The sequence below is a fragment of the Ambystoma mexicanum genome, chromosome 3q (genome assembly GCF_040938575.1).
Source record: "Ambystoma mexicanum isolate Mex_15411 chromosome 3q, UKY_AmexF1_1, whole genome shotgun sequence".
NCBI classification, from domain to species: domain Eukaryota; kingdom Metazoa; phylum Chordata; class Amphibia; order Caudata; family Ambystomatidae; genus Ambystoma; species Ambystoma mexicanum.
The window spans coordinates 343,480,264-343,507,918 of record NC_090926.1 but is presented as its reverse complement, the minus strand read 5'-3'; the positions used below and the strand labels follow the sequence as shown (position 1 = coordinate 343,507,918).

Genomic DNA, 27,655 nt, shown 5'->3' with positions numbered 1-27,655 from the left:
TCTGGTGATTGATAACCCCTTCAAGAGTAAACGTAGAAAGTGCTCGCAAGAACCTGCGCTTAGCTAGAAGCCAAATGCAACTGCTTGACTAAAATGGCGGGCCACTAGGCTGATGGAAGCCTGGTAGTAAGCAATGTAATTTGCACTTTTTGTAAATAAAGTAATGCTTTGCTGCCATCTTCCTAGGCATAGGAATAGAAAGGGGGATGGCCACCTGTCGCACAAGTACAGAATTAGGCCTAGCCTAGATGGCACAGCACAACAACTCTGCAGTTGGTAGCTGGAAGGGCAGCCAGGATCAGGAAACAGACGGGCGACGCTCAGGAACAGTGATTAGCAATCTACAAGAACTCTTAGAGAATAGGTTTGTGATTTGGATGCAAACTAGTCCGGAAGCAACACAGTTGTGAGAATAAAGATGTGTGAACTGGTATGGTGTGCTTATTGAGTAAACTGTAATAAACCAGGTGTCTTTATTTCACCACGTACTTGAAAAGTGGGTGAGAATGTGTATATACTGGCTAATGAATTCTTACATGCGAAAGTTGAAATGGGTTGTTACAGATGTAGTGGCCTATGCTGGGGAAGGTACACACGTTTAAAGTTGCAGGCCCCTTCCCCCAATAGCCTAGCCTTTTGGATGAATCAGATTTCCTGGCAACATTTTGCTATGTGATAAAAGAATTCATAGAGTCTGGAACATTAAGGATTTTCTGGCCCTACAGATTATCACCTAGAGTGATTTTCTTTAAATTGTACTTCACAGTAACCCCTGTAGAACTCTTGTTTTGTGAAACAGACTTCAGCTTCATTCAGTCTTTCTGTGCAAGGAAGTGTAGGACTGCTGGTTTAGGTGTTGAGTCAGCATTGCATGAGTTCTGCATTGATCCACTCTGAATTTAAGCTTTCAGCTTTTCCCAGTCACTGTCTACGCTATACCCACATAATGAGGCTATGCAAACAATTGCTAATCTTAGGTTGAAATTCTGTCTGCTGTCCTGGGAAGGGTGTTGCACCTTGACCTTTTGCATACTAGTACTTCACTGAATTGTTGGATGGATGTGTGAATATTGGAACGCTACCTAAATCAATCTGCTCTGTAATGGGAAGTAGGGTCCATGTTAGTTTCTGGGGTTTGTTTGGGTGTCTGATCCCTAGGTTTTGGCTTGTATGAGAGGGGCTGAAGCAGCACAGTTTATCTACTTTTTACTGAGTTGCCTGCCATTTTAAGTGCTTCTTTTCATTGCACTTTTTAGGATACAGAGTTTCCTGGTGTGGTGGTGAGGCCGATTGGTGAATTCCGCAGCACCATTGACTATCAGTACCAGCTGCTGCGCTGTAATGTGGACTTGCTTAAAATCATCCAGTTGGGCCTTACTTTCATGAACGAGAAGGGGGAATATCCACCAGGGACGAACACATGGCAGTTCAATTTTCGTTTTAACCTCACGTAAGTCAACAATAAGAGGATGGTTGTAATTATTATGTAGTGATTTCGTGTGACACTTGTAAGCAATCACAATGCAGGAAGGAATTGAGGGAAGTAAATGGACAGCTAGTGAAAAAGTGCACGATTACAAATTGTGAAGTAGTGAGGAAGCATAATCTTGAAAGGCATACTCCCCTGTTCAACAATTGGCCAAGGTGGGCTTTGCAGAGGTGTTAAGATGTTTGTCTACTTTTGTGATTTTTGTTCAGCTACGCTAACCTTAAGAGTTACTTGAATACTTCTGGCTAGTGTTGTTAATATGCTTTTATACTGTGCCAAATGACAGTAGTAGTAGTAGTAGAGTGCTTAGGTGTGTTCATGTACTGCGGTACTGTTGCCCCACCAGGGGCATCCAGACCTTGGTCTGCTGGAAGAAAGAAAATGAGTGAGGTCCTTTCTTTGCTGGTGGATGCTTTTCCTCTGGAGACGAAATCTGTGCTTTATTCAATATCGAGTGTCATGGGGCCTTGTATAATGAGCCCATTGAGGACTGGTATACCTCTTCTGAGTGTCCATGGGGCTGGCATGATTCCGAAAATGTCGGTCCTGGTCTAGGTTACTTATTGCATCAAAGGTGTTTACCTGAAGCCCACCTCTAGGGTCCCTGCAAAGACAGTGTTCTTCCTCTGGCATTGATATGCAACTCAGAAGCCTTTATATACTGGGTTTGAAGCAAAGTGCATGCTGACCCTAATGCTAGCTTGACATTGCAAATACTTTCTTTTCAGCAGTGGCTGTTGTATGTTCCTTCCTTTATGTCTAGCAATTGTCATTTCACTTTCTGTCACCAGGGAGGATATGTACTCCCAGGATTCAATCGATCTCCTAGCCAATTCAGGCCTGCAGTTCCAGAAACACGAAGAGGAAGGCATTGATACCCTGCGCTTTGCTGAGTTGTTGATGACCTCTGGAGTGGTTCTTTGTGACAATGTCAAGTGGTTGTCCTTTCACAGGTATGTCCTTGAACATTCTCCTTGAATGTTTGTGATCCGTTACAGGATGGCATTTTTACTGGTATATGTTTATGCATGTGTTGGTAAATAGATGGGTGTAGCCCGTATGCTGATGCCCAAACAATCCTCTTGGATTGTTTGCGAAGGTCGAATGTAAAACATAAAACATTGAACATGTGTTGCAACCGCTGGGCGCAAGAAATCCATAAAGGGTATACTCCAGTCTGGATGAAAATGGTTGAGTGGATACAAATTGGTGTTCATGCTACTGGGTGCTTGTGTGTTTTATACAAATGTAGTTTGGTGGCATTTCATGTTATTTAGATTGCTTGTCCTTCATCCTGTCCTGTGCAACAGTTGTATAATGCACAACTACTCTTGTGTTCTTTGTTTCTGTACCAGTGGCTATGATTTTGGTTACATGGTGAAGTTGCTGACTGACTCCCGGCTGCCTGAAGAAGAGCATGAGTTTTTCCATATTTTGAATCTTTTCTTCCCATCGATCTACGACGTGAAGTATCTGATGAAGAGCTGCAAAAATCTGAAGGTCTGTGCAACTTTACGGTGCAGTCAGTAGGTGCAATGGGGTGGGGAGAAGCTGGCTTCTGCCATTCATGCACTAAACCGGTTTGGTTTTACCATGCCATCATAATCAACTGTGAAGTGCCCATGTCTTGGATTTCTTGTCGGTACCCCTTCTCCGCCAGAACCATCTTAGAAGATACTCCAATCTTTTTCTGCCTCTTCTCTGGCTAGGGAGCCTGAAGTTTATGTAGAAGAGACACAATGTTTCCAGTCCAAAGACATGGGCTGAAGTGATTTCAAACTTCTGATGCTTAGTCAGATATTCCACATAAGTTCTAAATCTTTCATGGTCGATGTATTTTGCTATTGAAAGTCTTCTAGTTGTTGGCCATTTTGTGAAGGAGATGTAGCATCAAACAATCATTCAAGCTGCCTGATTGACTGTGTACTTGGGCTCACTGATTGTGTTAGCGTCTTTAATTTTACTTTTTTCTTTCAGGGAGGCCTTCAGGAGGTGGCAGACCAGCTGGATCTGCAGCGAATTGGCCGTCAGCACCAGGCAGGCTCAGACTCTTTGCTCACAGGAATGGCCTTCTTCCGAATGAAAGAGGTGTGTTAATGCGAGCCATGTGTTTTAGCTGTACTGCTGCCTTCGACTGCCTGTTACTAAATGTGTGGTGGGGGTCTGCCCCCTCTGTTGGCAGAACAGTTGCCAAGCCCATTCTGGGTAACTTTAGGATTATGAATACCTTTCAAACACACATAAAGGTTTTCAGTTTCTCAAGTTGCATCTCTGGGCTCACAATGTGCACGTGATATAACACTAGCTAGTGGTGATTGACTTTTGGCGAGTAGGAAATGTTGTGCTTGTTTAGATGGATTTTATGTGATTGACTAGTGACTTTTATGGCTGGTTTGCTAGTAGCTTGAAATATTTTCCCGCTCATTGGATTTTATCGCTAGCAACTCTTAACCATTGTAATATGGCATAGGGCATGATATATGGCGGAGGTGTAGAAGCCACAAATACTACTCAAAACTATGCAGATTCCATAAATGTACCCCTTTTTACATGCTGCAACAAATGTGCTTAGTTTTCTAATGAACGATTTTGATCTATTAAAATAGGTTATTCGTTTTTTAATGAGCTTCTCAAGCTCCTTTTTTCAAATTCTTCAAAACCCATCTTGCACGTACCAAGATTACTACTAACATGCACACACTAATTACATTTGCAGACGATTGAAAGATGTCCTGTAGTTTATACTTTTCAATTTTCTATGGCACAAAACAGGGCATTGGAATGTAATCTGGCTGCACCGTAAATATCAGATCAAAATGACAATCGCAACTAAGAGTACAACCAGGAGAGCGGATAAACAAAACAGCAACCAGACTTTCCCAAATTCCAAACTCGGGTTTTTAATGCTTTCCTAAATGGTCAAATATCTAAAAGGAGTCAAAGATTAACAGAATCCGTTCTGATCGAAAATATCACTCAGAATGAGTGAAGCATGAGATGGGGTTAGATCTAGAAAATCTAGGGAGGATGATTAGACAAATGTGATCTTTTACAAGCCATGTGAGCTCTAAAGGTCTGGATTTTGGAGGCTGGGCAGCTTGGACTAGTGGAATGTACTATGTTGTGAAAAGGACTTAGACCCTTCATGGTGATAATTGTGTCCAAAGGTAGTCTAAAGAGCTGTTTTGAGACCAGGTGGATCCTGCATGCAATTAGCCGGCACCTGAGACCAGCCTGGATTCAGCATGAAGCAACGCTCTCGGAGGAGCAAGCAAGGATGGGGGGGTATAGACCGCTAATGGCGGATTATCATTGTCTGGACATGAAGGAACTGAACAAAACTATTAATTGAAAAGATTTCTCATAAAAAAACAACCCATACCCAACAAGGCTCACAAGTTAAGATGGAAAAAAGTTAAAAAAAGGTATTTTGATTTTACATAAGCTTTTAGATTTTAGACCAGCCACTGCTCAGTCCTCTAAAGCTAATGCTTTAGACCCTGGTTGTCACCCAGAGGAGACGCGTAGGTACATTGGTGGGCCATCCTCTTACTGTTAAACAGGTAAACCCATCCCATCCCATTTCTTCCCTCTTCCCGCCCCACCCTCATCTCCCTCACTGAGCAGCAACCTAAAGAAGACAGCAGAAAAACCTGGGTGTCGGGGCAAAGAAACTGGGGTTGACACACATTGTTTTAGTTGCGAGTGGACAGATTCAATCCAAGTTGGCACCACACCATCTGATATTGAGGCACATGACATGGTCTATCACAGGGTTGTCAACTCGTTTGAAGGTATTGTCCAAAAAAGACACACTAGATGGAAGGGCTTTTGAACAGGGTTGCTACATGGCTGACTTTTAAGCAGCCTGGAAATAAGTGTACTGTTTTAGAGCAGTCTCCCAGAATAGCCCACAAATCCTAAAAGCTGAAAATATTCAACATCAGAAGTTGCCAATGATTGGCTCAGGAAATGTAAGAGTATTATACTTGGTCCATGTACACATTCTCTTGAACGGGCATTAGAGGACACTGGAAAGGCAGGAATGTTTCCCGTGGTGGTCAACATTGTCTGGAAAAAATAGTTGGGAACATTTTAGAAACTGCTATGGTTTTGTTGAGTTGTTGAAATCTCTAGAATGTAGGTGGTTGTAGTGTGGTGGAAGTTGTTGCAATTTAGCTTGGCCCATTGGGAGGAGGCATAGGTTCAGTGCGGCTAAACACAAAGGTGTATTTATTTTTATAGCGGTTTCACCAAAGCGCTGCACCGAAAAGAATGAAACCATGTAATAGAATATGAAATTAAAATGCAAAATTTCATTAAATGCACCACACCCTTTGAACTATTTCTCTTTTCATTTTATAATTCCCCTTGTTCACCAGTGTTGGGGATAAAGTATTATGAGTCATATCTGGTAGTCGTTGAAAGAGCTGATCAAGGGAGAGCTCTGAGTCTGTGGTAGGACTGGAGGGCGATGAAGAATCAATGGGAGGAACATCATCAGAAAATTACTGGAGTAGGTCATTTGTTCTAATACTGGATTGTCCTCCTACGGATTCGTCATCTTAGACATACAGTTCTGTGCTCTTGGAGGAGCAAGGAGCGAATTGACATAGACGTTATACTAGGCTATTTAGCAGGGCCGCTCTGCGAAAGCAGGTGTCCTGACATGACAGTTTCGCAGAGTTGTGTATAGAAACCCTTGTTGCTGCTTGACAGATGTCTCAAGCCTGTACTCCTCTTTGAAGTGCTGATGTGGGCACCACACCTAGATTAATTTGATCTGAAGCCCTCTGGAATGTCCTTTCCACCATAGAGTAGCATTCTGATGCACACAATCCATCTGGATATGGTCTGCTTTGTCGTTACACTGGCCCCAAGACATGGAAGGGAGTGACAAAGGGTTGGTCCTCCAGTTTGAATTTGATCTGGTAAAGTAGAATGCCTATGCTGACTTTCCTTTTCTTAAAAGGGGAGGTGAAGGATGAAAGGTTGATAAGCAGATTTCTTATGTGATGAGCAAGCCAGACACCACCTTAGGTAAGGCGGGTCACACTTTGCCTAGAGAAAACTGTACTTTTTTTGACTGCTTGGTTTTTCTCTTGTGGAGGAAGATTCTAAAATTTCAGGTATTTTTCCTGCTTAATCTTCCACCCCTGTGAACAAAAAACGACTTCTGAGCCCCTTCTAAATTAATTTGCAATCCCTTGGCTGTAACTAAAGTTGCTGCACACTTAATATTTTTTTATCTTGTTAAACCATACTGTTAATGTCTTACTCTGCTTTATCCCTAACAGTTGTTTTTTGAAGATCACATTGATGATGCCAAATACTGTGGACGTTTGTATGGCCTTGGTACTGGCGTAGCACCCAAGTCCAATGAGGAGGCAGAGGAGAAGATGAGCATTCTGTCTCTGATCAACAATGGGCAGCAGTAGCCATGGGGTAGCACTCCCAAGGCCACAGTGTCTTATGAGTGCCACTTCTCTCCCAAAGAAAGGATCTTTTCTGGATGCCTCCACTCGTATCGAGCGTCTCCAGGAAGGACTTGCATGAGCTGTTGGTTTCTTAAGTGGAGTCACCCACAGTATCCACTCGCGAGACCCCTCAGATGTGAGCAGTGGGACATCATTGTCTCTCGGATACCAACAGCACATTGAGAGGCACTGATCCTGTGTAAATTTGTCCATCCTCCGTTACTCTTTTACTACTGATGTGCAAGTTTGATGACTCGATTCATCCTTGGAGCAGAGGCCTTAAATTCTCCTTAAAATGTTACCTCGATTCATCACTTGCAGGTCACTTGTTTCTTCCCACTGTTGGAATGATGTACATAGACACCTTTTTTGTTTTATCTGGGATGTTCATGGAAAAAAGAATATCTCTGCTGCCTTGTGAGCTTGTTTTTTCTGCTGTTCCATTTCAAAATGTGTATGGTTGCTTCTCGATCAGAGCCTGGTTATTTTAGACATTTATATAACCCTGCACCACCTCTCCATACTTGTTAAAGGGCCGTAAAGCTTTTGTTTGATTCTAACTGCACGCCCCCACTTCAATGTCATGGCTTTCCCTGAAACCGTTGTGCTCCCTTCGATATATTGCATTACAATGGGGCAACGTTTTCAACATTTGTTTTTCAAGCAGAATTTTTTTGTCTTCTGAGCCTCTTTCTATCCATTTGGCTTTCAGGGCAAGTAAATACGTACATTCCCTTTTTAAGAATATATGCATGTATATTTTTAGCAGTGGGCTACCTAGATTAAAGTGGCTCATGAATTGTTTGCCATGTTCCTGTGGTTAAGGGCCATTGGATAGAAGTTCCAATTCGTTTTAAATGCTTGCGTTTCTAAAATTAATGTTCTATTTTTCTTTTTAACAGTTTTCCATACCCCTCTGCATAGGCATTCTCCTGAACCCCTTTTCTAGGATGACCCCATATTTTATGTACATGGCGCACTGGTGCTAAAAATGAACAGGAGAGCTTATCACCAGCACAAGTATGTGTTTTTAACAAGCTCATTGAAGTTATTGGAACAGATGGAGAACAGGCTCATGGGTGTAAGGTGGTATTTAAAATGTTTGTAAATATTATATATGTTTTTAAATGCGTAAAATAAAGTTGTTGTTTTTTAATAAACCGACTATAGCTCTATCATACTCTTCCTGGCCATGTGCGGATACTAGATGCTGCTTGTAGAGCCATGTTGAGTTTGGAATTGCTGCATTTCCAAATGGATGAGCATATGGATCACAAGTATATCGGGAGACTCGAGAGTGTGTGTACACTGCACCAGAATGCAGTGAAAAGTGTGTAAAATGCTTCATTGAGGAGTTGGGGTGGCACAATCTCCTTCAGGGGTCGCTCCTGTACGACATTCTGGTTTACGTGGCCAGTTGAGACAAGCCTGGAGTTTGGGCTTGGTTCGATGAAGCAGAACATGGGACCAAAAAACACATCTTGTGGCATGCTACTTAAGCAATAAGCGATGAATATGTAAACCACAGGCCAATAACTGGAATGTGTATTACAGTGCCTGAAGTAGAGGATAAAGGATACATCTGCAATGAGCAAAATCTCTCAAGATGCATGCACAAATTTGCATCATCCCCCCGTCTGGAATTTGTGTTCCTTTCCCCATTATTGTAATCCCAGTCTCCAATGTTTGGGTGCAGAAAGCTGAGGAATTACAGATGCATGGTTGAGATTGTATGAATCCATTGTGTGCTGTTTCACTTCTGAGCAGGGTGTGTCAAAAGACACAAGACTTGGTCCCTGAACAGATGTACTAGCAGTCATGGGTGGCTGCCTCCAGGCTTTACACACTAAAAATAAAGTTCCAGCAACTCAGAGGCGGGGCAAAGAAGTCTCTGGTCCTGGTAGATGTGCACTGTCTGGGGAAGTGTGGGGAAAGGTAAGATTAATGTGTCACCCGGCATTGCCATCGGTTGAGGGTGTAACTACTCTTCTCTGGGCTTTGTCCTCTCTGACCTTCAGGGCCAGGTGATTTGCATCAAGCATCCCTCTATGCTCCCGAGTTGTCTAGGGCTGGGGGGCAAAGCAGCTCAACAATCAAGAACGGCCTCCCTGGTGTGCCCAGGCAGCTTCTGCTGACATTGCTGCCTGACACCAAACATGCTGCTAGGTGGTGGATGTGTGCCCATCACAGCAAGCTTTGTTTAGCGGTAGAGTACTTGGCACACTCGTGTAGGGCCCCTGCTGCTCTGCTTGTCCTCCTTCCAAGTGCTGTCTTGTGACTGCACCCATTGTGCCACTGTTTCTGACCACCTAGCCTGCCCGAGATGGAAGGTGGACATTCAGCTGCCACATCTCGTGGTCTGTGCCACCATGGATTAATGTAATGTGATCTATTCTTCGAGTGCAAGCATGGTGCATAACTGTGGTATGGTCAAACCCAAACGAGGACTCCCAATCTAGTGGCTAGGTTTATCCAGCATTGAATGTTTCATACATTCTCATGCTGTGAATATTCCCTGTCGTCAGGCTGGGAGTCCTCGGGCTACAAAATGTAGGTTCTTCTTGCCTAAGGCAAGGTGAATCAAAAAGTAACTTAACACCCTTGTTATGGGTGTTTTTGGTCCCAACCAATGGGACCTCGAGTAGCCCTAGACTAGACCCTCTTCCCCTCAGATTTTAACCTCGTGTTCAGCTGAGGGAGTCCTCTAAAGAGTTTCGCCTAAAATTCTGACAGTGGAAAACCAAACTCTTCAAAAACAACAATTGCAAAAGAAAACACTTGCTCCACCACATCATCTGGTGGTTTTCTTCAAAGTCACCAGTTTTTAGGCTCTGTGCCACTTGTGGCCTCAAATGCATCTGAAGGAGAGAAGAACTCAGACTGCATATACTGCCTTTACCCACACCGTCGAAAGCTGCACGATCTGTAAAGGTCTGAGCTCCAAGGCTCTCAAAGATAAAAATAGAAGGCTTGTCTGCTGGCTCAATGAGGGGGCATTTCCCCGAATATCCCTCCACTCTCATATCGACCAAAAGCATGACTGCTCCTGCGGGGAAAATGACCGCGGATGAGGGAGAGGGCCAGATCGGAGGAACGGCCAGTAAAGAAGACCAAGCATATGGCCGCCCATGGCTATGAGCCGTCGTTTGTGTCTGAAAAGCCAAAGGCGCCGAACAGACCGTTGTAGCCCGTAGTCATCGCCAATGCGGAAATCGCAGCAGAAGGTGAAAGCACCGACATAAGGGAAGGTCAGTGAGAGAGGCCGAGGCCTCGTCCAAGTCACTGAGCCGAGGGGGGGGCACAAAGATCACCTGGGATGAACGACGACTGGAGGCATAAGTACCTCGCCGTCCGCTATGCCAAAAAAAACGAGAAAGCATGGGGCAATGAAAGCCGTAGAGGCGTGGCAGGCGCACCAGCAACTCGTCCGCCTATGTACGAGTTAGTTCCCTTTCTTCCGGGACCGACCGTGCTAGTGGTGAAATGGTACAAGCCCTCTTATGTGACAGAGGCTAGTGTTGGTACATAAACCAATACGCAGGGGAAGGAGTAAGAGCAGGGGAACACCGGCGCTTGGGGCGGCGAAAAGGATCTGGATTGCAAGCTTACCCTGGAGGACCTGTATCTTCCCCGTAAAGTAGATCTGAGCCTGGAAGGGGGGGGGGGAGGAGCACACTGGTATGCCCCATGAAGTAGACCTGGGTCTGACTGGGGCCTGGTGTGGTACCACCGGTTGAGCTGGTGTGACTGGTCTCAGAGCTGCATCAAGCTGAGTGATGCCTCTCTGCAGGGATAAGAGCACCTGCTGGATAGTACAGCCTGTGGGTTGGATAACGGTGCCCTTGATTCCCTTTGTTGCATTTGTAGGTGGGTGGGAGCAGTAGGTGGAGCTGGGCCTACCCCTTATGGCTGTCGCAGTGCTGGACCTGCCTCCTCTTTCGGCTATCCACCAGTTAGGTCTCCTTCCTGAATAAGACTCCCTGGTTGTTGGTCTATCTGGAGTCTCTTCTTGAATAATCACGGACTGTTCCTAGTCAGACTGTTGGTGCTGTACTTCAACATCCGTATCCACCTTGAACTGTAATATCTCCTCTGGAATTACGTCTGAGTATTGGATAGGCGAGACATGGCCAATTTTTGTGGGCTCAGCTAGTTAAGGAGGCTGTATCTTCTGCTGAGGTTCCTGTATGATGGGGCTGCCATCAACAGAGTTGTGTTGTCGACTATCTCAGCACTGGGCCCTTCTTCTGTGGCTTTGTGGAGCATGGGAGTGTCTTTCTCCGTTGCTGAGGCTGTAGGCTGGGGCGACGGGACTGTTAATGGATTTTTTTAGTTGACAAGTCAGATTTATAGTGTGATGTAGGCAAGCTAGTTTTGGTGTAGTGCCATTGACTAGCTGAACTTTGTGGACAAACTAGACTTGTGAGGTGTCGACTAGGACACTTTATCTGGAGACATGGATGGGTGCCCCCATCCATGTCTGGAGAATACAATGGTTTTATTGGCTGCTTGAAAAGACACCTAGGTGAGAAGGCTGTCCATTTAAAAGAAAATCATCATACATCAGGAGGCTGAATGTGCAAAACATTTGCAATTCACAGAAATCATAGTCTCCATTGTGAAAACAGTACATTTTATCCGTGCACACTCTTTAAACCACAGATTGTTTCAGGTGTTTTTGCCTGTTTCAGGCATGTGACTTGCAAATCTAAAGCAACATAATGTGTGATGTGTTTGAGCACAGTGTTTTCCTCCTGTATGATTGGCCTATTTTTTTCTACTATTGCCAATATGTCCTTTGGAAAGAAAGAAAGAAGTCTACCATCCTCCTCAGAAATCTTGGGGTAAAAATGTCCTCCACATTATTGATGGCTGAGCAGGTGTTGCAGCGTGTAAGGTGGGTCATTTTAAACTGCGTGTTCTTCGCAAGGTTCTCCAATTTATTCCGATGAAACACCAAGCGCCTGTGGTGGCTGCCCTTGTTTTAAGTGCAGTAGATTACTGTAACTCATACCTGGCTCAGCTGCACAGTCTAACTTTTTCAAAATGTGGCTGCCAGGGCCATTCTCCATCCTCCCTTTGGGACTCATATTTCCCCCTTTGCTTCAACAGCTCCACTAGCTGCTGGTTAAAAAGCAGATCCTGTTTAAGTCTATGTGCATCGTTCACTGTGCCTTCTATGGACTAGGGTCTGAATACCTGCAAATCAAATGTTAGTGCTATGTGCCATCCTGCTGCCTTCGCTTGTTGTCTGCCCTAGTGGTTTTTGTTCCCCATGTCAGACTCTCCCGCATTGGTGGCTGCGCCTTTTCAGTTGTGGCTGCTAAGACCTGGAACACTCTCCAGTTCCATCTTCGTGGTATGGAGGATCACCTTGCATTTTGTTGCACACTTAAAACTTATCTGTTATGATTCCACCTTATAAATGAATGGGATGACCTCTTCGCAAACGCCTTCCCTCTGTTCACAATCCTGCCCAAACCCCTACAATCAAACGACACACCTGCAAGGTGATCCTCATTGCACCAGACTGGCCTCGCCAGACCGAATTTGGGTGAATTGTCTGCATCTGAAAAGACTGAGGAAGAAATAACGGAATGTTATTTGTTTGAAAAAAAAATTCAGTATTTCCTCTGCAGCTATTTCATATAACCAGATTCCCATCCACCCCTTTACCCTGTCGGCAGCACAATGCGCTGTGTGCTGCTGACTCACTGTGTCCCTGCGTCCCTGCAATGCCTGTTCCTATTCACTTCCGTGATCAGGAACCAGCACTGCAGAGTCCTTTTCTGATGTAGTACAGCTCTCCTGGGACAAGCCCATTGCAATCAACCAGACATCATAACAAGGCAAGGGGAGAATCCTACACCACTACCCCCCAAGCACTTTGCCTGATGACATGGCTCCTGATTTCGGACACCTAGCCATATTGTAAGAATGTAGGCCAGTTGTAGCGGCAGCAAGAGCCCCCGTCACCAACACATCATACCACTTGAAGTGTTTGTGCAAGTGGTGCCAAACCCAACAGCACCAGGAAGGGCTCAAACCATTCTGGGTGACGCTGGATGAGGTGCTGCCATAACCTACTAGGTCTGGCCCACAAATCTATTAAAGTACATTTGGCAGCCATCTCTAGGTACACTAGATGAGAGAAAAGCATTTCCCCTCTATGGACACACTCAAAGCATTTCCTGAAAGGCTTGTTTAGAAGCTTTCCACCAGTAAAACGGATATCGCCACAATGGAGCCTCAATACTGTGCTGTTGGGGCTCATGAGGAAAACATATGAACCTTTGGCCTCTGCACTGCTGGGATACCTGTCGTGGAAAGTCGCTTTCTTGGTGGCCATTACATTGGTGGAGAGGGTGTCGTCGCTGCAGGCCCTCCAAGTCAACTCAACCTACTTGCAGTTCCAAAAGGACAGGATACTACTCATGACAAACCCATGATTAAGTACCATGGATTTTCACAAGAATTCCACGGTAACCATACCGGCTTTCTTTAGCAAGACAACTGCAGCAAAGGTGGCATTGTACTCTCTCGCTCTCAAGTGGGTGTTAAACTACATTGACAGGACACAGTCCTTCAGGAAATCAACTTAACTTTTCATAGCATAGGGCCCTCCGGATAATGGCAATGCTCTATCCAAGCATAGCAAGATGGATCTCATTGGCTATTGCCTTCTACCACAAGTCAACAGGGATGCCCCTCCAGTCTCGCTCACATGCACATTCAACAAGAGCTACATCATAATCTGTGGCACGGGCCCCCCCCACCTCAAAATCACAGACATCTGCCAAGCTGCTATCTGGTCGGTGCTGCATACTTTTACAAAGCACTACTGCCTGGAGAAGCAGCATGCCAAAGAAGTTCATCCAGGGAGAGCAGTCCTACAGCGCTTGTTCCAATGAGGTGCAATCTTATGGAGTTGCTGTACAGTGTGCTATTGGGGTTTTTACCTACATGCACCTTCTGTGTCTGTATACTGCTACATAATCTATTCACAGCATGTGAATCTATGAAAGATCTAATGCTGGAGAAGGAGTATGTGTTTTTTTTAATACCTATAACTCCTTTTCTCCAGCATTGATATCTATCATAGATTCACATGCGCTCTCTGTCCACCCATTCAGGTAAACCCACTCACACCCAATGGACATCTGTTACCACGGGGTCAGAATCTGAGGGGAAATAGGAAAAGGAGGGTCTATACTAGGGCTATTCGAGATCCCATTGGTTGGGACAAAAGCACCCATAACGAGGGTGTATTTTATAATTTTTGTAACTCGCTAAATCGCCCATAGGCCTCAAAGCACACACAGCAACAGACAAGATGTAACAAAAACAAAGTAAAATGAAACGGGGGTGGGGGGCAAACTAGACCAATGTCTGATTTAATCAGGGGCAAGATTGAAGAAACAAGTCTTAACATCCTTCTTAAAGACAGGTAGTCTATTTGCTTGCCTGAGGTGGAGGAGCAACTTGTTCCAGGCCATTGGTGCTTGAACATTGAACCACCAAATCAAGTAAGCTTGAATCTTGGCTGTGTAAGTTTTTTAATATATGAACAGAGAGAACGACTAGATGTAGATGGGATGAGCCAATCAATTAGATATTACAGGGAGTCCTTATTGCAACATTTGTAAATCCACACCAGGATCTTATGAGTGACCCGATGCCTGACAGGGAGCCAATGAAGCTCCTGTCTGGCCTCAGTGATATGCTCTCTTTTAAAGAGACCAAAGACTGCTCTAACAGTTCGATTTTGTGCAACTTGGACTATGCAGAGATTGGCTTTGGAGGTTTCAATCTCAGTGTGACAGTATGCCACATGTGACGTCTTTATTGGTGTACCGCCAATGTTTTTTTTTTACTTTGGTGCAAAAGAAGTAACCTTTTCAAACTGAAATTTCTGACAAAAGAGGGGTGGAGAAAACAAGTAGATTGTGAGAAGAGATGGGATAGAAGAGAAAGGAAAAAGCAAAAACTATCATTTTAAAATGTTACCGATTTGAAGACCACATTTGGTATTTACACCGATGAAAAGACCTTGAGCATGCTGGTGCTGAACTCAACCGCCTGGTTGAGTTCAGTAGAATAAAAAAAACAATGCTGCCATTTTTCTTTGTTTCCTCACTTCACATTTTAGCAGTAAAACACATTCTTTCAACATATCGTTATTTTCATACAGGTGCATTGTTTCTATGAATGAAAAATGAAGTTAGTGGGAAAACCTAAATTGTTGCCTATGAACATATGGTAAATGTATCGTTTTGAAGACCTGCATGTTTCAAAACTAACAAACGAGATCTTCTGAGCGGGTGCAATAACCACACTTTTCATAAACGTGCCTATCCATTTATCATTACTGGTTTGTGTCAGCAGACTGCAAATGAGATCAATGGGGATAGTGCCTGAGATCCCTTCATATCCTCAGCAGTTATGATGCACATTGGTTGGTGAGCAGTATGAGAAGCCCATATTGCTCTGGGTGATTTATGGGCACAGTGATCTCTGGCACCTTTTATAAGCTCGTCCTCTGCAATTCCAGATAAATGACTTCACTGGCTAGCGTCCAGAGTCTTTGTTTCCATGTAGGATAATCCTTACAAGAACTGGTTGGCTACGCCAGAGCATTTACAAGTCAGGTACACTATATAAGATACTCTCTGCCCAAAAGGGCCACGCAAAGACACCACCAGCCTGTTATCCAAAGCAGGGGAGAAAGTTAATGCTCCTGCTACATTGATCTATGTTTAACCTGCAGGTCTGATCAGCCAGACATGGTGAAATAGCTGTGACAAAATGACTACTTCTCTGCAGGTGTACAGGGATGAGCAGTGGCCAAAACCTCTACTTATTCCCCGGCACTACTGCTAAACCAGCAATGATCACAATCATAAAGGTTGAAACGGACACAACCTGGTGTACTTCCTTCGACCTGGCTGAAGGCAAGCTACCTCTTCAGGAGGGATGTGAGAACTTTAATGAAAACTAAACAATGCATACAACTAATTAAATAACCCCTGGAAAGGAAACCTAGAGAATACAGACTGAGAATAAACTGCACTTTGGGTTCATAGGTGTTCGGACTAACTATTTCAGCAGCAATGTCTATGTTGAAGGATATATCTTTAAAAGGCAAAGAAGGGGGGCTTAAAGGTCACTATGGTCTTTTAGATCTTAGCCTTGGGTGCTCGGTCGTATGAAGCTGGCCTTTTGGTGCGTGTCTATCATTGAGCCAGTGCCGAGACAGTCTGGTCCTGTTAATCCAATTGCAAGTCTGCTTCGAGAATGGGCCCTCTGTGGATCGAGTTGGCTTTCCAGCCGATGGGTCCCAACAATACAAGTCAGCAGCCGGGTCAAAATGATGAGTTCACTAGGTTTAGTCAGCGTTCAAGACTTCCAGCCTGTCCGGTCGAGATGAGGCTTCTTTTGGGTTGAGTTTGCACTCTAAATATGTGGCGTTGGGTGCTTCCACAGTGACAGGACAGCAATCTAGTCATGACAGCACTTCACTGGGTTGAGTAATGTGTCAAGACAGCTTGAAGAAGCAGGTAAGCAGTTTGAAATCCTTCATGCCAAAAGCAGCAGCTTGGTTCATGTAGCAGCTCGAACATGTCTCGAGGCAGTAACCAGAGTTCCAAGAGGCTTCTGGGAGGCCCAATCAGGAATCACCAGGGACAAAATAAGTCCTTTTTCAACACTTCCATTGCAGGAAGATTGTCTGGCACCTAGAGGGGGTACTTTACCTCCAGTGAACAGGATCTTGGTTTCAGTGCACAGGCAGCAGAGAGACCTTGCTCCACAGCAGTGGCACACCAAATGTGCCCTTGGGATGGATAGAGAACAGCGCTTTCCTATGTCTTCACCTTTACGGCAGAGGACTTTGGAATAGATTGTATCCCCAGAAGAGTTCCAGATGAATCCTCCTTGTCTGGAAGTTCAAAGATGAATTGGCTAAGGGACAGGCTTTCCTGTCCTTTTCAAGGCAAAATGGTACTGCAGATTTGTCCAAAGCAAGTCTGTTGTTGACAGGGGTCCATGCACCTGGCCACCCTCTATCCTCCGTGCCCAGGTACCTGCTCCTCTTACCACCCACAAGCACTGCCTCTGGGCCACCCCTTGCACTGGGGTCTGTATCTGTACCCATACAGCCCCACCCCTTTGTTTTGTTCTTCCTGCACTTATCAGACCTACCCAGCCTGCTGCATTGAACCCAGCACTGCCACTTGCTGCCTGCACTCCCTCTGTTGCCTTTTTATTTATTATTATTTATGTTTTTTCCTCCTTGCTCCGCACTCTACTTTTGTTCCCCCTTCCATGCACTTCTCCCTCTCCCCCTCTACCATGCACTTGTGTGTTCTCAATGTCACTGGGCCTAGTAAGATTTTTGTTTTTTGTTTCTCCTCTGTTCCCCTTCCCTTGCCTTGCCTTGTCACGCTCTGAAACACTTGTGTATGAGCGCAATAGAAATAAAATATCAATATAACAAAGGTCCTTTGGCATCCTACACAGAGAAGTGTAGAGAGCCCTTACCAGAAACCAAGATGGTAGAACCCTTCACTCGACATAAATCTGCCGTCTGGCTTCTCCAACTCCACACTTTCCCCACATCTGCCTACTTAGAAAGAACTCCAATGATCTTAAGTATTTTGTCATGTCACAACTTTCTTTGAAGCACCATTCTCCAGGGTACCTCACAGGCAGGGTTCCTGTGCCCTATAGGAAGAGGTTGGCCTTCCTCTGGGGTGATCAAATAAGCAGATTCCAGAGAATTGTCTCACATGGCCGTTGTGACTGAATCACTACCCACCAAACTGAAAAATATATCCAGCTATTGTGGCTGTATAATTGTGTAACCCAAGTAGCCACCATGCTGCAATCAAGCACGGCTGATATTGATAGTTTAATGTGCCACAAGGCTGACTATGGTACCCAATTATGCTTCAACTCAGGAATTCAGCCAAAAAGCCACCTAGGTCTCTTGGAATTTTGTGTTCCAGTAGAAGTCAGGAAGGCAACTGTGACCCTTGAACGAGCTCTGCATTCACTGCAGGACAGTTGCTTGAGATACCCGGCAACCAGTCACAGCAAAGACACATGAGTGCACTATGCATTTGGCATGTAGCATTATGAAAGAGGGGTCTTTGGAAAGCCTTTCCCCCTCCAAAATGGGCTTCAACTGGGCTGGGAGCAACACAGAGCTCACCCCAACACCACCAGATACCCTCTTTCCATCTGTCTGAGGCTTTCTGCAGAGGTCAGGATACCCAAAAGAAGCATCCAGGATCAATCTGGAGACTACCCCTGTCATCTCTGACAGTTACTTCTGGGTATGTATCTATTGTCCTTTGGGCATCCAGAGCAAATGGAAGCTAGAGCTACGGGTTGCTACTATATCCTTCTCTATTTCATTCTGTGTTCCTGGTTAGCCCGTTTGCCACAGAAATTCCTTGCATTCAGCATACAAACAACATTCAAATCTAACTCCACTAAAACAACAGTTTTCATACACCTGTGAGTACCCCTAGCTTTCTGATTACTGTACCATCTCTCAACACTGTACTACCTTACATATAATGCATTCACTTCTGCTTCTCACCTCTCCCTACGCGGTCTCCAATTGCACTACAACGGTTCACATCATCTCCATCTATCACCCTACTGGTCCCACTGGACCATTCTTTGATTCTCTTGGGCAACTCCTTGATTCGCCTTCCACTACACATCACCCCATTCTCTTAGGTGACTTTAACCCTTCCCTCTCCAACCACTTCTCAGAAATGTGTACATCAGTCTTTTCTTAGTGACCACACTCTCCATAACCTACCTACACAGGTGCTAACACTTTGGATATTTTATTCATCTCCACCTCTCAGCTACTAATACTACTGTCACCATCCATATCTGATCACTCAAATTGTTTCCATCACCATCTCACTCTCTGACCTTTCCTCACCACTTGTTTCACCTATTACTAAAAGGAAATGTACACCTCCAGCCATTTCATCCCCACCCACCCCCCACAGTTCACTCTCCTCCCAATGCCTCTTCTGTCAAGACTGCCATCTCCGGATGTATGTGTTTAGCGGTGGCACAATTGTTCACGGCCGTATTGAGAGTGGTCAATTCGGCTGCAAAGCCATTGTTGCCACGGGCAAATCCGCCGAAACTAAAACCACCCCCACCCATCCCCTACTTATCCTTTCGCTGTCCACTCATCTTCTGACCCTGCGGCATCGGATCCATCCCTCCTATGCGGGTCGGATTTGATGACGCAGGGTCCGCCTTTCTTCCCCCCCCCCCCTACCTCAAAACCTCTGGAAGCAGGGGGACACCCCTCACTACCCCCAAAGGCCATCACTACCAAACATGGTGAGCGGGGGAGGATAACCCCACAACCCCCGCTCCCAATGTTTGGTAGGGATTACCCTAATTGATTGTTTCCAAACGATCAAATGGTACTGGCTGAATTCGTCCAGATTTACCATGCAGTCAATTGGAAACTACCAATTTGGGTAATACCCCATCTCCAGCTTCCAATACCAACCATACCACTCTTCTCCTCACTGCTTACTTTCACCCCCTTAGTCTCAGCATCCTGAGCCATGGGTCACCCATTTCATACGCTCTCACCACACAGACATGAGTCAGCTGCTGCACAAATGGAGGCGTACCCACTCGCATGAGGACCTGCAACTCTACCCCTCTGCCCTGAACTTTCTTAAGTCCACTCTTGATAGAGCCAAAAGAGAATTCTAACTAATCCTCATTTACTCTTGCTCCAACCATCCTCACTGGCTACAGGGCACCCTAAACTTAGTCCTCCTAAATCTAAGACCATCAGCTCCTCTCTCACAGCTAATAACCTAGCGGAATACTTCACTTCAAACATTTCCAATATTAGGAACTTTCTCCTGACCTTCATCCTCCTCCGTTTTACAATCCGCCTACTCTACCATCGTCCTCTGCCTCCATCTCCCACTTTAGTCACACTAATACTGACAAAGTGCTATCTTGTATCCCATCAGACCCTCTTCCTCCTCTGCTAGTCAAGCTTATTGCCCCTTGTCAAGTTCACAATATTAAAGGACTGGGTGGGGGGGGGATGAGAAAGGATGGGGAGAGACTATTTGGGGGGTGGTCAGAGGAGATCCATCTGATGGCCGAGTCCCTTATGCCAAGGTCAAAGAGTGTTCATGAGGATGGAGTGGTTAATCATGTCCAAGGCTGTTGAGATGTCAAGGAGAAGGAGAGCAGCGCAGCCCTCAGAGTCTACGCTTCTTTACAGGTCGTCCCAGAAAGAGACCAGGGAGGATTCAGTTCCATGAAGGGGTCTGAAGCCATATTGGGCAGGGTTAAGAAGGCTGTGGGCCTCAGTGAAGAGGCTGAGCTGGGAGTAGGCTGTGCAGTCTTGTAATTTGGCTATGAATCGGTTGTTGGAGATGGGGCAGTAATTGGAGGGGGTCAAGAGAGGACTTTTTTTTAGAAGTGGTTTGACATGAGAGGTTTTGTATTTAGATGGGAAGATACCTGCTGTTAATGAGTGGTTGATTATGGATCTGGCGAGGGTGCCTGCACAGGTGGAGGAGAGTATGTTTTTGAGTAGTGCTGGTCATGAAATAACCACAGACAACTTTTGTAAGGTTCTTTGCTCCAAATAAACTGTGACCTTTTATATTCCAAACAATAAACTTGGGACAGTCCCAGCCACATATTACATTACAGTCAGGTAAGGGTGAACCGTGTCATTCTATGTGCCACAGGCACAAGCTGACCACGCTTCTGGTTACTACCAGGAGAACACCGGTTACTACCAGTAGGACACTTAGGGACACTGACAAGGAGGTTGTTGGCATCAAGCCCTAAGGGGAAGTCAGTGCCCCTCGATGGATTTGGCTCGAGCCCGGCAAATCCTGAGCCACTGCCGCCGAAGCTGCAGCGTGAAAGTCCCTCATTGGCTAGGACCGCCCCGATACTCCGCCTGTAACAGAAAAAGGAAAATTAGACAACTTACACAACACAATATCATTACCATCTATCTCTACTTTGTAATTGCTACCACCTCTACCTGAACTCGTTTGGTGATACGAACGCCTCACCATGATCCTTACAAACTAAGCTACTTGTATTACCAACACCTTACTACTGCGTCACGCAACTACTTCTATGATCTCAACACTTTACCAATGTTAATATCTCCCTTTTGATGATTCCTGATGTGGGAGGGTGGGAATCAAGAAACGGCGGGAGCCACTGGACAAAGAGACTGATTGTCCGCAGCTCCTGCCTTATATGCGTCCCCTGGGAACCCGACTGGAGGTCAGGCCCTGGGGGACGTCTCTTCCGCCTCCTCTGGGGAGGAAGAGTAGAGGCTGGCCTCCACCCAGAAGGGGGTGGCCAGAGGGGACAACCTGCTATGTAGGCTGCCCCTCTAGCGCCCCCTGCGGGGTCCGGTCAGCCTCTTAGCGGGGAGATCCCCATTGGTCACCCCCACCTCCTGTGACCAGTAAAACACACACACATACATCACGAAATAACCACAGACAACTTTTGTAAGGTTCTTTGGAATATAAAAGGTCACAGTTTATTTGGAGCAAACAAACTTGGGACAGTCCCAGCCACACATTAGTCAGGTAAGGGGGAACCATGTCACCCTATTTGCCACAAGCACAAGCTGACCACGCTTATGGTTACTACCAGGAGAACACCGGTTACTACCGGTAGGACACTTCGAGGCACTGACAAGGAGGTTGTTGGCATCAAGCCCTAAGGGGAAGTTAGTGCCTGTCGATGGATTTGGCTCGAGCCCGGCCAATCCTGAGCCACTGCCGCCGAAGCTGCAGCGTGAAAGTCCCTCATTGGCTAGGACCGCCCCGATACTCCGCCACGCTTTGGGGGTGGCTTTCGCTGCCTAAAATGCCCCCATACCTTTGCTCCTCTTGTCCTAACTCTCCCCTATATTCATACCTTAAACCTTTCATCTAATTCATCCCAACTTCTATGTCCACCGGTTCTAAGACTGCTGTATCCTAAAGCTGTACCATCATTACACTTAGATGACACCTCGCGATTGGTCCAGGCTGCAGAAGTGCCCGGCTGCTTGCGGGTTGCACATGCTCCACTTACGAGTCCAAAGATTACTTTGTTATGAACCCCCCTCCCATACTAGAGGGGGGGCTCTGACTGGGGCCATACTGGGCCCACCCTTTAACCTGATTTCACTTCAGTTGCCTCTGGAGATCCGTGCTGGCACGATAGGTGCCCCGTAACACTTGCTGGTCGCCCAGGACTAAATAGACACTGGTCCCCGGTGGCCCAAGTCTACATAGTCCCTGGTACCATTGCAGGGCAATGTGGCCCAACCGCCCCTGGCACTGTGTACAGGTCTGTTGGTCTAGACCCTCAAAATCGCACATCTGTCGTTTAAATTCTCAGTGCACCTGCGCCATCCTCCGGTTTTACCGTTTGGATGTACCTTGTGGCAGTGTCATCAGCTTGCCCACCTTACGTGGTCATAGTGCTGTGTTGCTGGCCGGACATTCAAGTTGTACTTCACCACACTTTAAACTTATCATTGCATGTTTTATCAATGCATGCATGCCCCCATCTAAGTCTTACCATAACCATGTATCTTGTGGGAATCCCACAGGCTTACCAAGTTCCACAACTTACCGAACCTTTCAAGGTCCCCGAGTGCCGTTTTAATGGCCAGACCCTAATTTGCACACAAGCCAGAATTTCCAATTATCAGGGAAGATATGCCACCATCAAGTCTTAATTAGGCATATACCTAGTGGGAGTCTCCCCTGTTTACCAACCTGTCGGTCTCATTATGCCGCGTTCATGGCCATACTCCTGGGGCCAGACCAAGGTGGTCCTTAAAATCCTCAATTATCTCTGTTCCCTATGATAATACATAATCATGTACTGTTATTACCACAGTTAATATGCAATTCAGTGTCCCCAGCTGGCAACATCGAGGAGAAAGGACCCATCCCCAAGACCACTAACACCTGGCATAGTGGTTTAATTAAGTCCAGCCATTACAATTACCCTTGTATAGGAGCCATCTCCTGAGTGATATTAAATATCTGCCTAGCATTACTAGAAGGCACCTCAATCACACCCTCCCCTCCTTCATGAGTCACCTGTTACAACCAACCTATACTAAATGCTGCATCTCACTGACCCTACCCAAAAACACTGTTGCAAAAACACCACGTTTTGTGGAAAACGCCCTAGCTAAGGACTGCACTGCATGGGTTCAACCGGCGATTGGGCAGGTAAATTATACCTACTCAACTTTGAATAAATACTTTTGTATTGCCCCGTGCTGGGGTTCAAACCCAAACCCTGCCCATGACAAGCCTGTGTCACATCACAATGTGCTATTTGGGAGCGGATTCTGCCTTAACCTCAAATCGTGCAGGTTATCCTGCACCACAGGTTCTGGTTGGGCCATAAAGTAGTGTGCCCAATGTGGAGTGGGCCACCGTAGTAGATGGCCATCCCTACCTTTTGTGTCAGTTTCAGGATCAACCCTCTCGCCGAAGAGTGGTGCAAATTGTGTGCCCCTCTACCTCTGCTCCCAAGGAGCCTGTAATTACGAGACCACGGCGCAAGAACAGGCCATGGTAACAGGTACGTGGCATCTACTGATTGCGGTGCCACAAAAACATTTTTTTCTGCCGTGGAGCACGCCTTAAAGAAGGTATAGTCAATGATTACTTCCAACCACATTCGTACTGCACCCCATAAAAACCTTGTGCTCCAACTTGGCAGAAAAAGATACAAAAGTTAACTGAATGCATCTGAAGCTAGGGCCATATTGGCAACTTGCGGCACCGCTCCGACCTCGGGACATCACACCTCCCCAAAGATGCTGAGCACCTGTGGTGCCGGACCCATGCAAACATCTACAGCCAACCAGCATTGCGCATTAACCTACTGACCACCTGGCATGTGGTGGCTACTGGGTCCCTGTAAGGAGATATAGCTTGACAGCGCACCGGGCTGTATGATTTACCAGTGACCAAAAAACACACAGCGTAGATAATCCAAGATACGCCCTGGGTGCCGACAATTGTAAACCCATCGAATTTAGAAAGACCATAAGAGGACGCAGCACATAAAATGGTGTCCTAGGCGACAGAGCTGCTGCCTGTTTCCTTTCTACCTAACAGACCAATCGCTTCATAAACATACACGAAACCAAAGCGACTGCGACTGCCGGACAGGGTTGTGAACCTCTCTGCTGCACCATGTGGCCGTGAAACTCAGTGCTGCACCATTAAAAGCTGTAGCTGCAAGCCCCTGCAGCGAGGCAGCCTCATCCTAAAACAGTATTATCCCACAAAAGGTTCTCTAATCTTCGACCTTAACGTTATGCTGTATGGCGGCAGCACTAAGATCCATCTGTCCAACCTTACATTTCAAATTCCACTTCCATCTCTTTTGAAAGCCGAGGCTCTGCCCATGCGGCACACATTTATCTAGCCACCTGTTGGGTGTCCTGATCCACGTTTGGACTATTATGCTGCAACACTTGGTGCTGTGGGTTTAGGAAATCCAAGAGGGCGGAAAAGCTCACATTTGTGCCAGAATCCTGGAGAACCGCGCAGTCTTTGCGCACAACAAAATGATCGCCTCACCTGCCACCCACCAGTGTGAGCGTGAGGGGCCAGAAGCGCCATGAGCGAAATCAGTGCTAAGGAATATGGTGCTGTTCAAAATCTGTTGTTATTAATGTCAAAAATGGGTGAAATACTGGTGCTCACCACTACCAGAAAGCTGGCGTTTTAAAACGACCAGACACTTGTGTAAAACTGAACAAATGAACCAAACCAGGCCAAAGAAAGACTTACTAAGAGGTGGATACAATGTAAAACTATATTCTGAAATGACTTGAAGGAGGTAATTGTCTAATGTATGTATTGAAAATAGCTGGGGATGTCAGCAGCTTAAGTGAATTTGGGTTTAAAGCCACTAAAATCGAAATGTTTAGAATAAATGAGTGACCTACTTTTGAGTGTCACATAGTTTGCAACTGTTAAATGTCATAGTTTTGAACTTAGAATCAGTGTTCTAGCTGCATGTGTAAAAATTGTAAGTTTGTTTTGAATGAAGAAAAACTTGGAACAAAAGTGACATTTGGCTGAAGCCTGTCTTGAAGAGATTGAATTCTGCCCGGCAACTACCCCCGACAGGAGTTGAAACTTGATCAGCAGCTGTGTTCCCAGGCCTGGTTGCATTCTGCTGCCCCTGCCAAAAGGAGATGACACCTCTCTGATTGAATTAGGGAAGTGGCACCTTGGGACTGCAGGAAACTGAACAAAGCACTGTCTTGGGCTCAGGCAAATGTTATATTGGGGGGGGTCGTAAAATAGCTTCCTCTTGGGAGAAGTGCCTCTGTGAGCATGCTGAGCTTGGGGGAAGTGGACAAACCAGAAATTCCACTATGTGCTTTGGAAAACCACACCCCTTTGGGGCCAGAGCATAATTTTAAAAAGATGGATAATTCATAGTGCGGACTTGTAAAAATTATATAAATAATATCATCATTCTTGTGATTTTTATGTGCACATTGTAAGAGGTGTCAGGACTCTGTGGTATGTTCTGGGGAGTAGTAGCGGAAAATAAGGTTGTTACTCCAAACGTATGCATGTTAAAAATCAGACACTTTATCATCTGAAACCCATATCCCTTGTGCACATTTGTGTAAAATCTGGAAAAGTTTAGAGGTTGTTATCTGGATGAAAAGGGCAGAATTCTGTCAAAAGTGGACACAACATCTTACAAAGACAGGGATCAGATGGTTTGGTGCTACAGAAAATATGTTAACTGGACATATAATATTAGAAAAATGGTACATAGATAAATGGGTATTTGGATCAGAAATAGATGTGTGTGCAATTTGACAAGGGGAGGATCCTCTGACCATAAACCTACCTCATCACTCTGACTCACTGTTCCCTTCTCAAATCAGGTCAAAGAGAAATCCTTGACCTATCAAATCGTGAGTGGGTTGGGCAAAGAAAGTTAGCATCCACACCCATTTTCAAAAGACATAAAAAAGAGCCACTGGAAGCCAGGTAGGGACATTCATTTTCCAACCTTCAACTGAATTCCTGCGCAGCACGCTGACGGAGACTCCAGACTTCAAATCCATCAATCTCCAGAGACCAGAACTTTGAACCCAGACTCCAGAACTTGTAGCAGAGAGGCCTGAATCCACAAGCTGAATCCTTTTTCAGCAGGCCTCAAAATCATTTGCAAACTATTCAACAGCCGGGCGAGCTGTTTGAATTCTTTGCCAAGAACTTTTGCCAGAACCGGTAGCAGACCCAGAAAGCAGTGCTGTATCCAGAGAGACCAGAGATCCAGAGAGACCAGACCCAGACCAGACCGCTGTGCAGTGCTGAGAGCTGACCCAGATCGCTGTGCGCAGAACCAGTACCCAGTGGCGAGAGAACCGCAGCCAATCCTGACCCGATCCGTGACGAAGTCGCATTCCTGTCCAAAATATAGTGGGAGTACTCAGCCAGAACTGTGCAAAACCAATCTCTTAGTTTAAAATAATCTAATTCGAACTATTTTAACCTATTGAGAACTGCACCATAGAAATCGTGTCCCTCCTGTCGATTCAAAGCTGCAAAACTGTCATCTGTCATTCTGAGCTTTACTTTTATTTTGAGAATCTACCTTCACAAAATCGTCCGTATCTCTTGAACCGTTTGTGATAGAAGCGAGATTTAACTTTTATTTTAAAGCTGGGATTCTAAGCTTTCCAAAGAGCTCTAAACCGACTTGCTATAGTTCCTTCGTAATAGCGCTCGATGCACGCAACTAAATTGCCGCGATTTGACATTTTGTTTCATTTCAGCCACGTGTAAAAATATTTGTCTTTTGCTTCCATTACAGAATTCTGTTTTCAACCTGGTAACCAGCCCTGAATCATTGATAGGGCTGGCCTGAACTGATTTAAAGTATCTCTCACTCACCCTGAACCTCTAGAGGGAATTCAAATATTTTTTAGCATATTTTTCCCTTCTTTGCATACCACCATTAAAGTACTTTGCCTGTGTTTAAAATCATCCCTGTTTCTCTAAGCTTGCTAGGGGGGAACTGAATTCCTATTGTACTGTAATTGTATTCCTGAAGACTGTGTGTGTGTTACTTCCACCTCCTTACATTGCATAGAGGGGGGTGAATTGCCAAAAGGGGAAAAGTGATTATATTATGTTTTGCTGAAATCATATCAAGTGTATTCCTGTGTTGCTTCTTTTCCACCTTGCATTTCCTTGTACCATATAAAAGCATTCTCAGCTACCTTATCCTCTATACTACTCCTAAGTAATTAAATCAGTGTGCTAGTATAACATCATCCATTGTTGATCATTCACTGTCATATGTCTAAGTGTGATATCAAATATTAATTATAAAAGTGTAATATATATATATTTAATTTTTCCAATAAATGTTATAAATTGCAAAACAAACCTACTTCTTGGCTCAGTGCGGTCAGGGGGATTCAAAGAGAGGGGCGTTATATAAGGGTTCATCATCCAGAGTATAACTTGTCATAAAAATATATAAATAAGGGCTTCCCTTGGGCGTCCCAGACGAGGCACTGACTTAGTGGGATTGCTGAATTGAAGTCATTTAACACACCCTACAGTAATAG

The 27,655-nt window shown here is 45.3% G+C and overlaps 1 protein-coding gene across 6 annotated transcripts in view; it reads left to right on the top strand.

Moving 5' to 3' along the window:
• The window catches only part of CNOT8 (CCR4-NOT transcription complex subunit 8), a 78,523-nt gene extending 70,393 nt beyond the window's left edge, over nt 1-8,130 (top strand). For all 6 annotated transcript variants that reach the window (XM_069653962.1, XM_069653959.1, XM_069653964.1 and 3 more), the window contains 5 exons: nt 1,257-1,450; nt 2,281-2,442; nt 2,845-2,989; nt 3,467-3,577; nt 6,787-8,130. In XM_069653962.1, the coding sequence (XP_069510063.1) occupies nt 1,257-1,450; nt 2,281-2,442; nt 2,845-2,989; nt 3,467-3,577; nt 6,787-6,927 (753 nt within the window). In that variant the 3' untranslated portion in view covers nt 6,928-8,130. The remainder of the gene's footprint in view (nt 1-1,256; nt 1,451-2,280; nt 2,443-2,844; nt 2,990-3,466; nt 3,578-6,786) is intronic.
• The last annotated feature ends 19,525 nt before the right edge of the window (nt 8,131-27,655 follow it).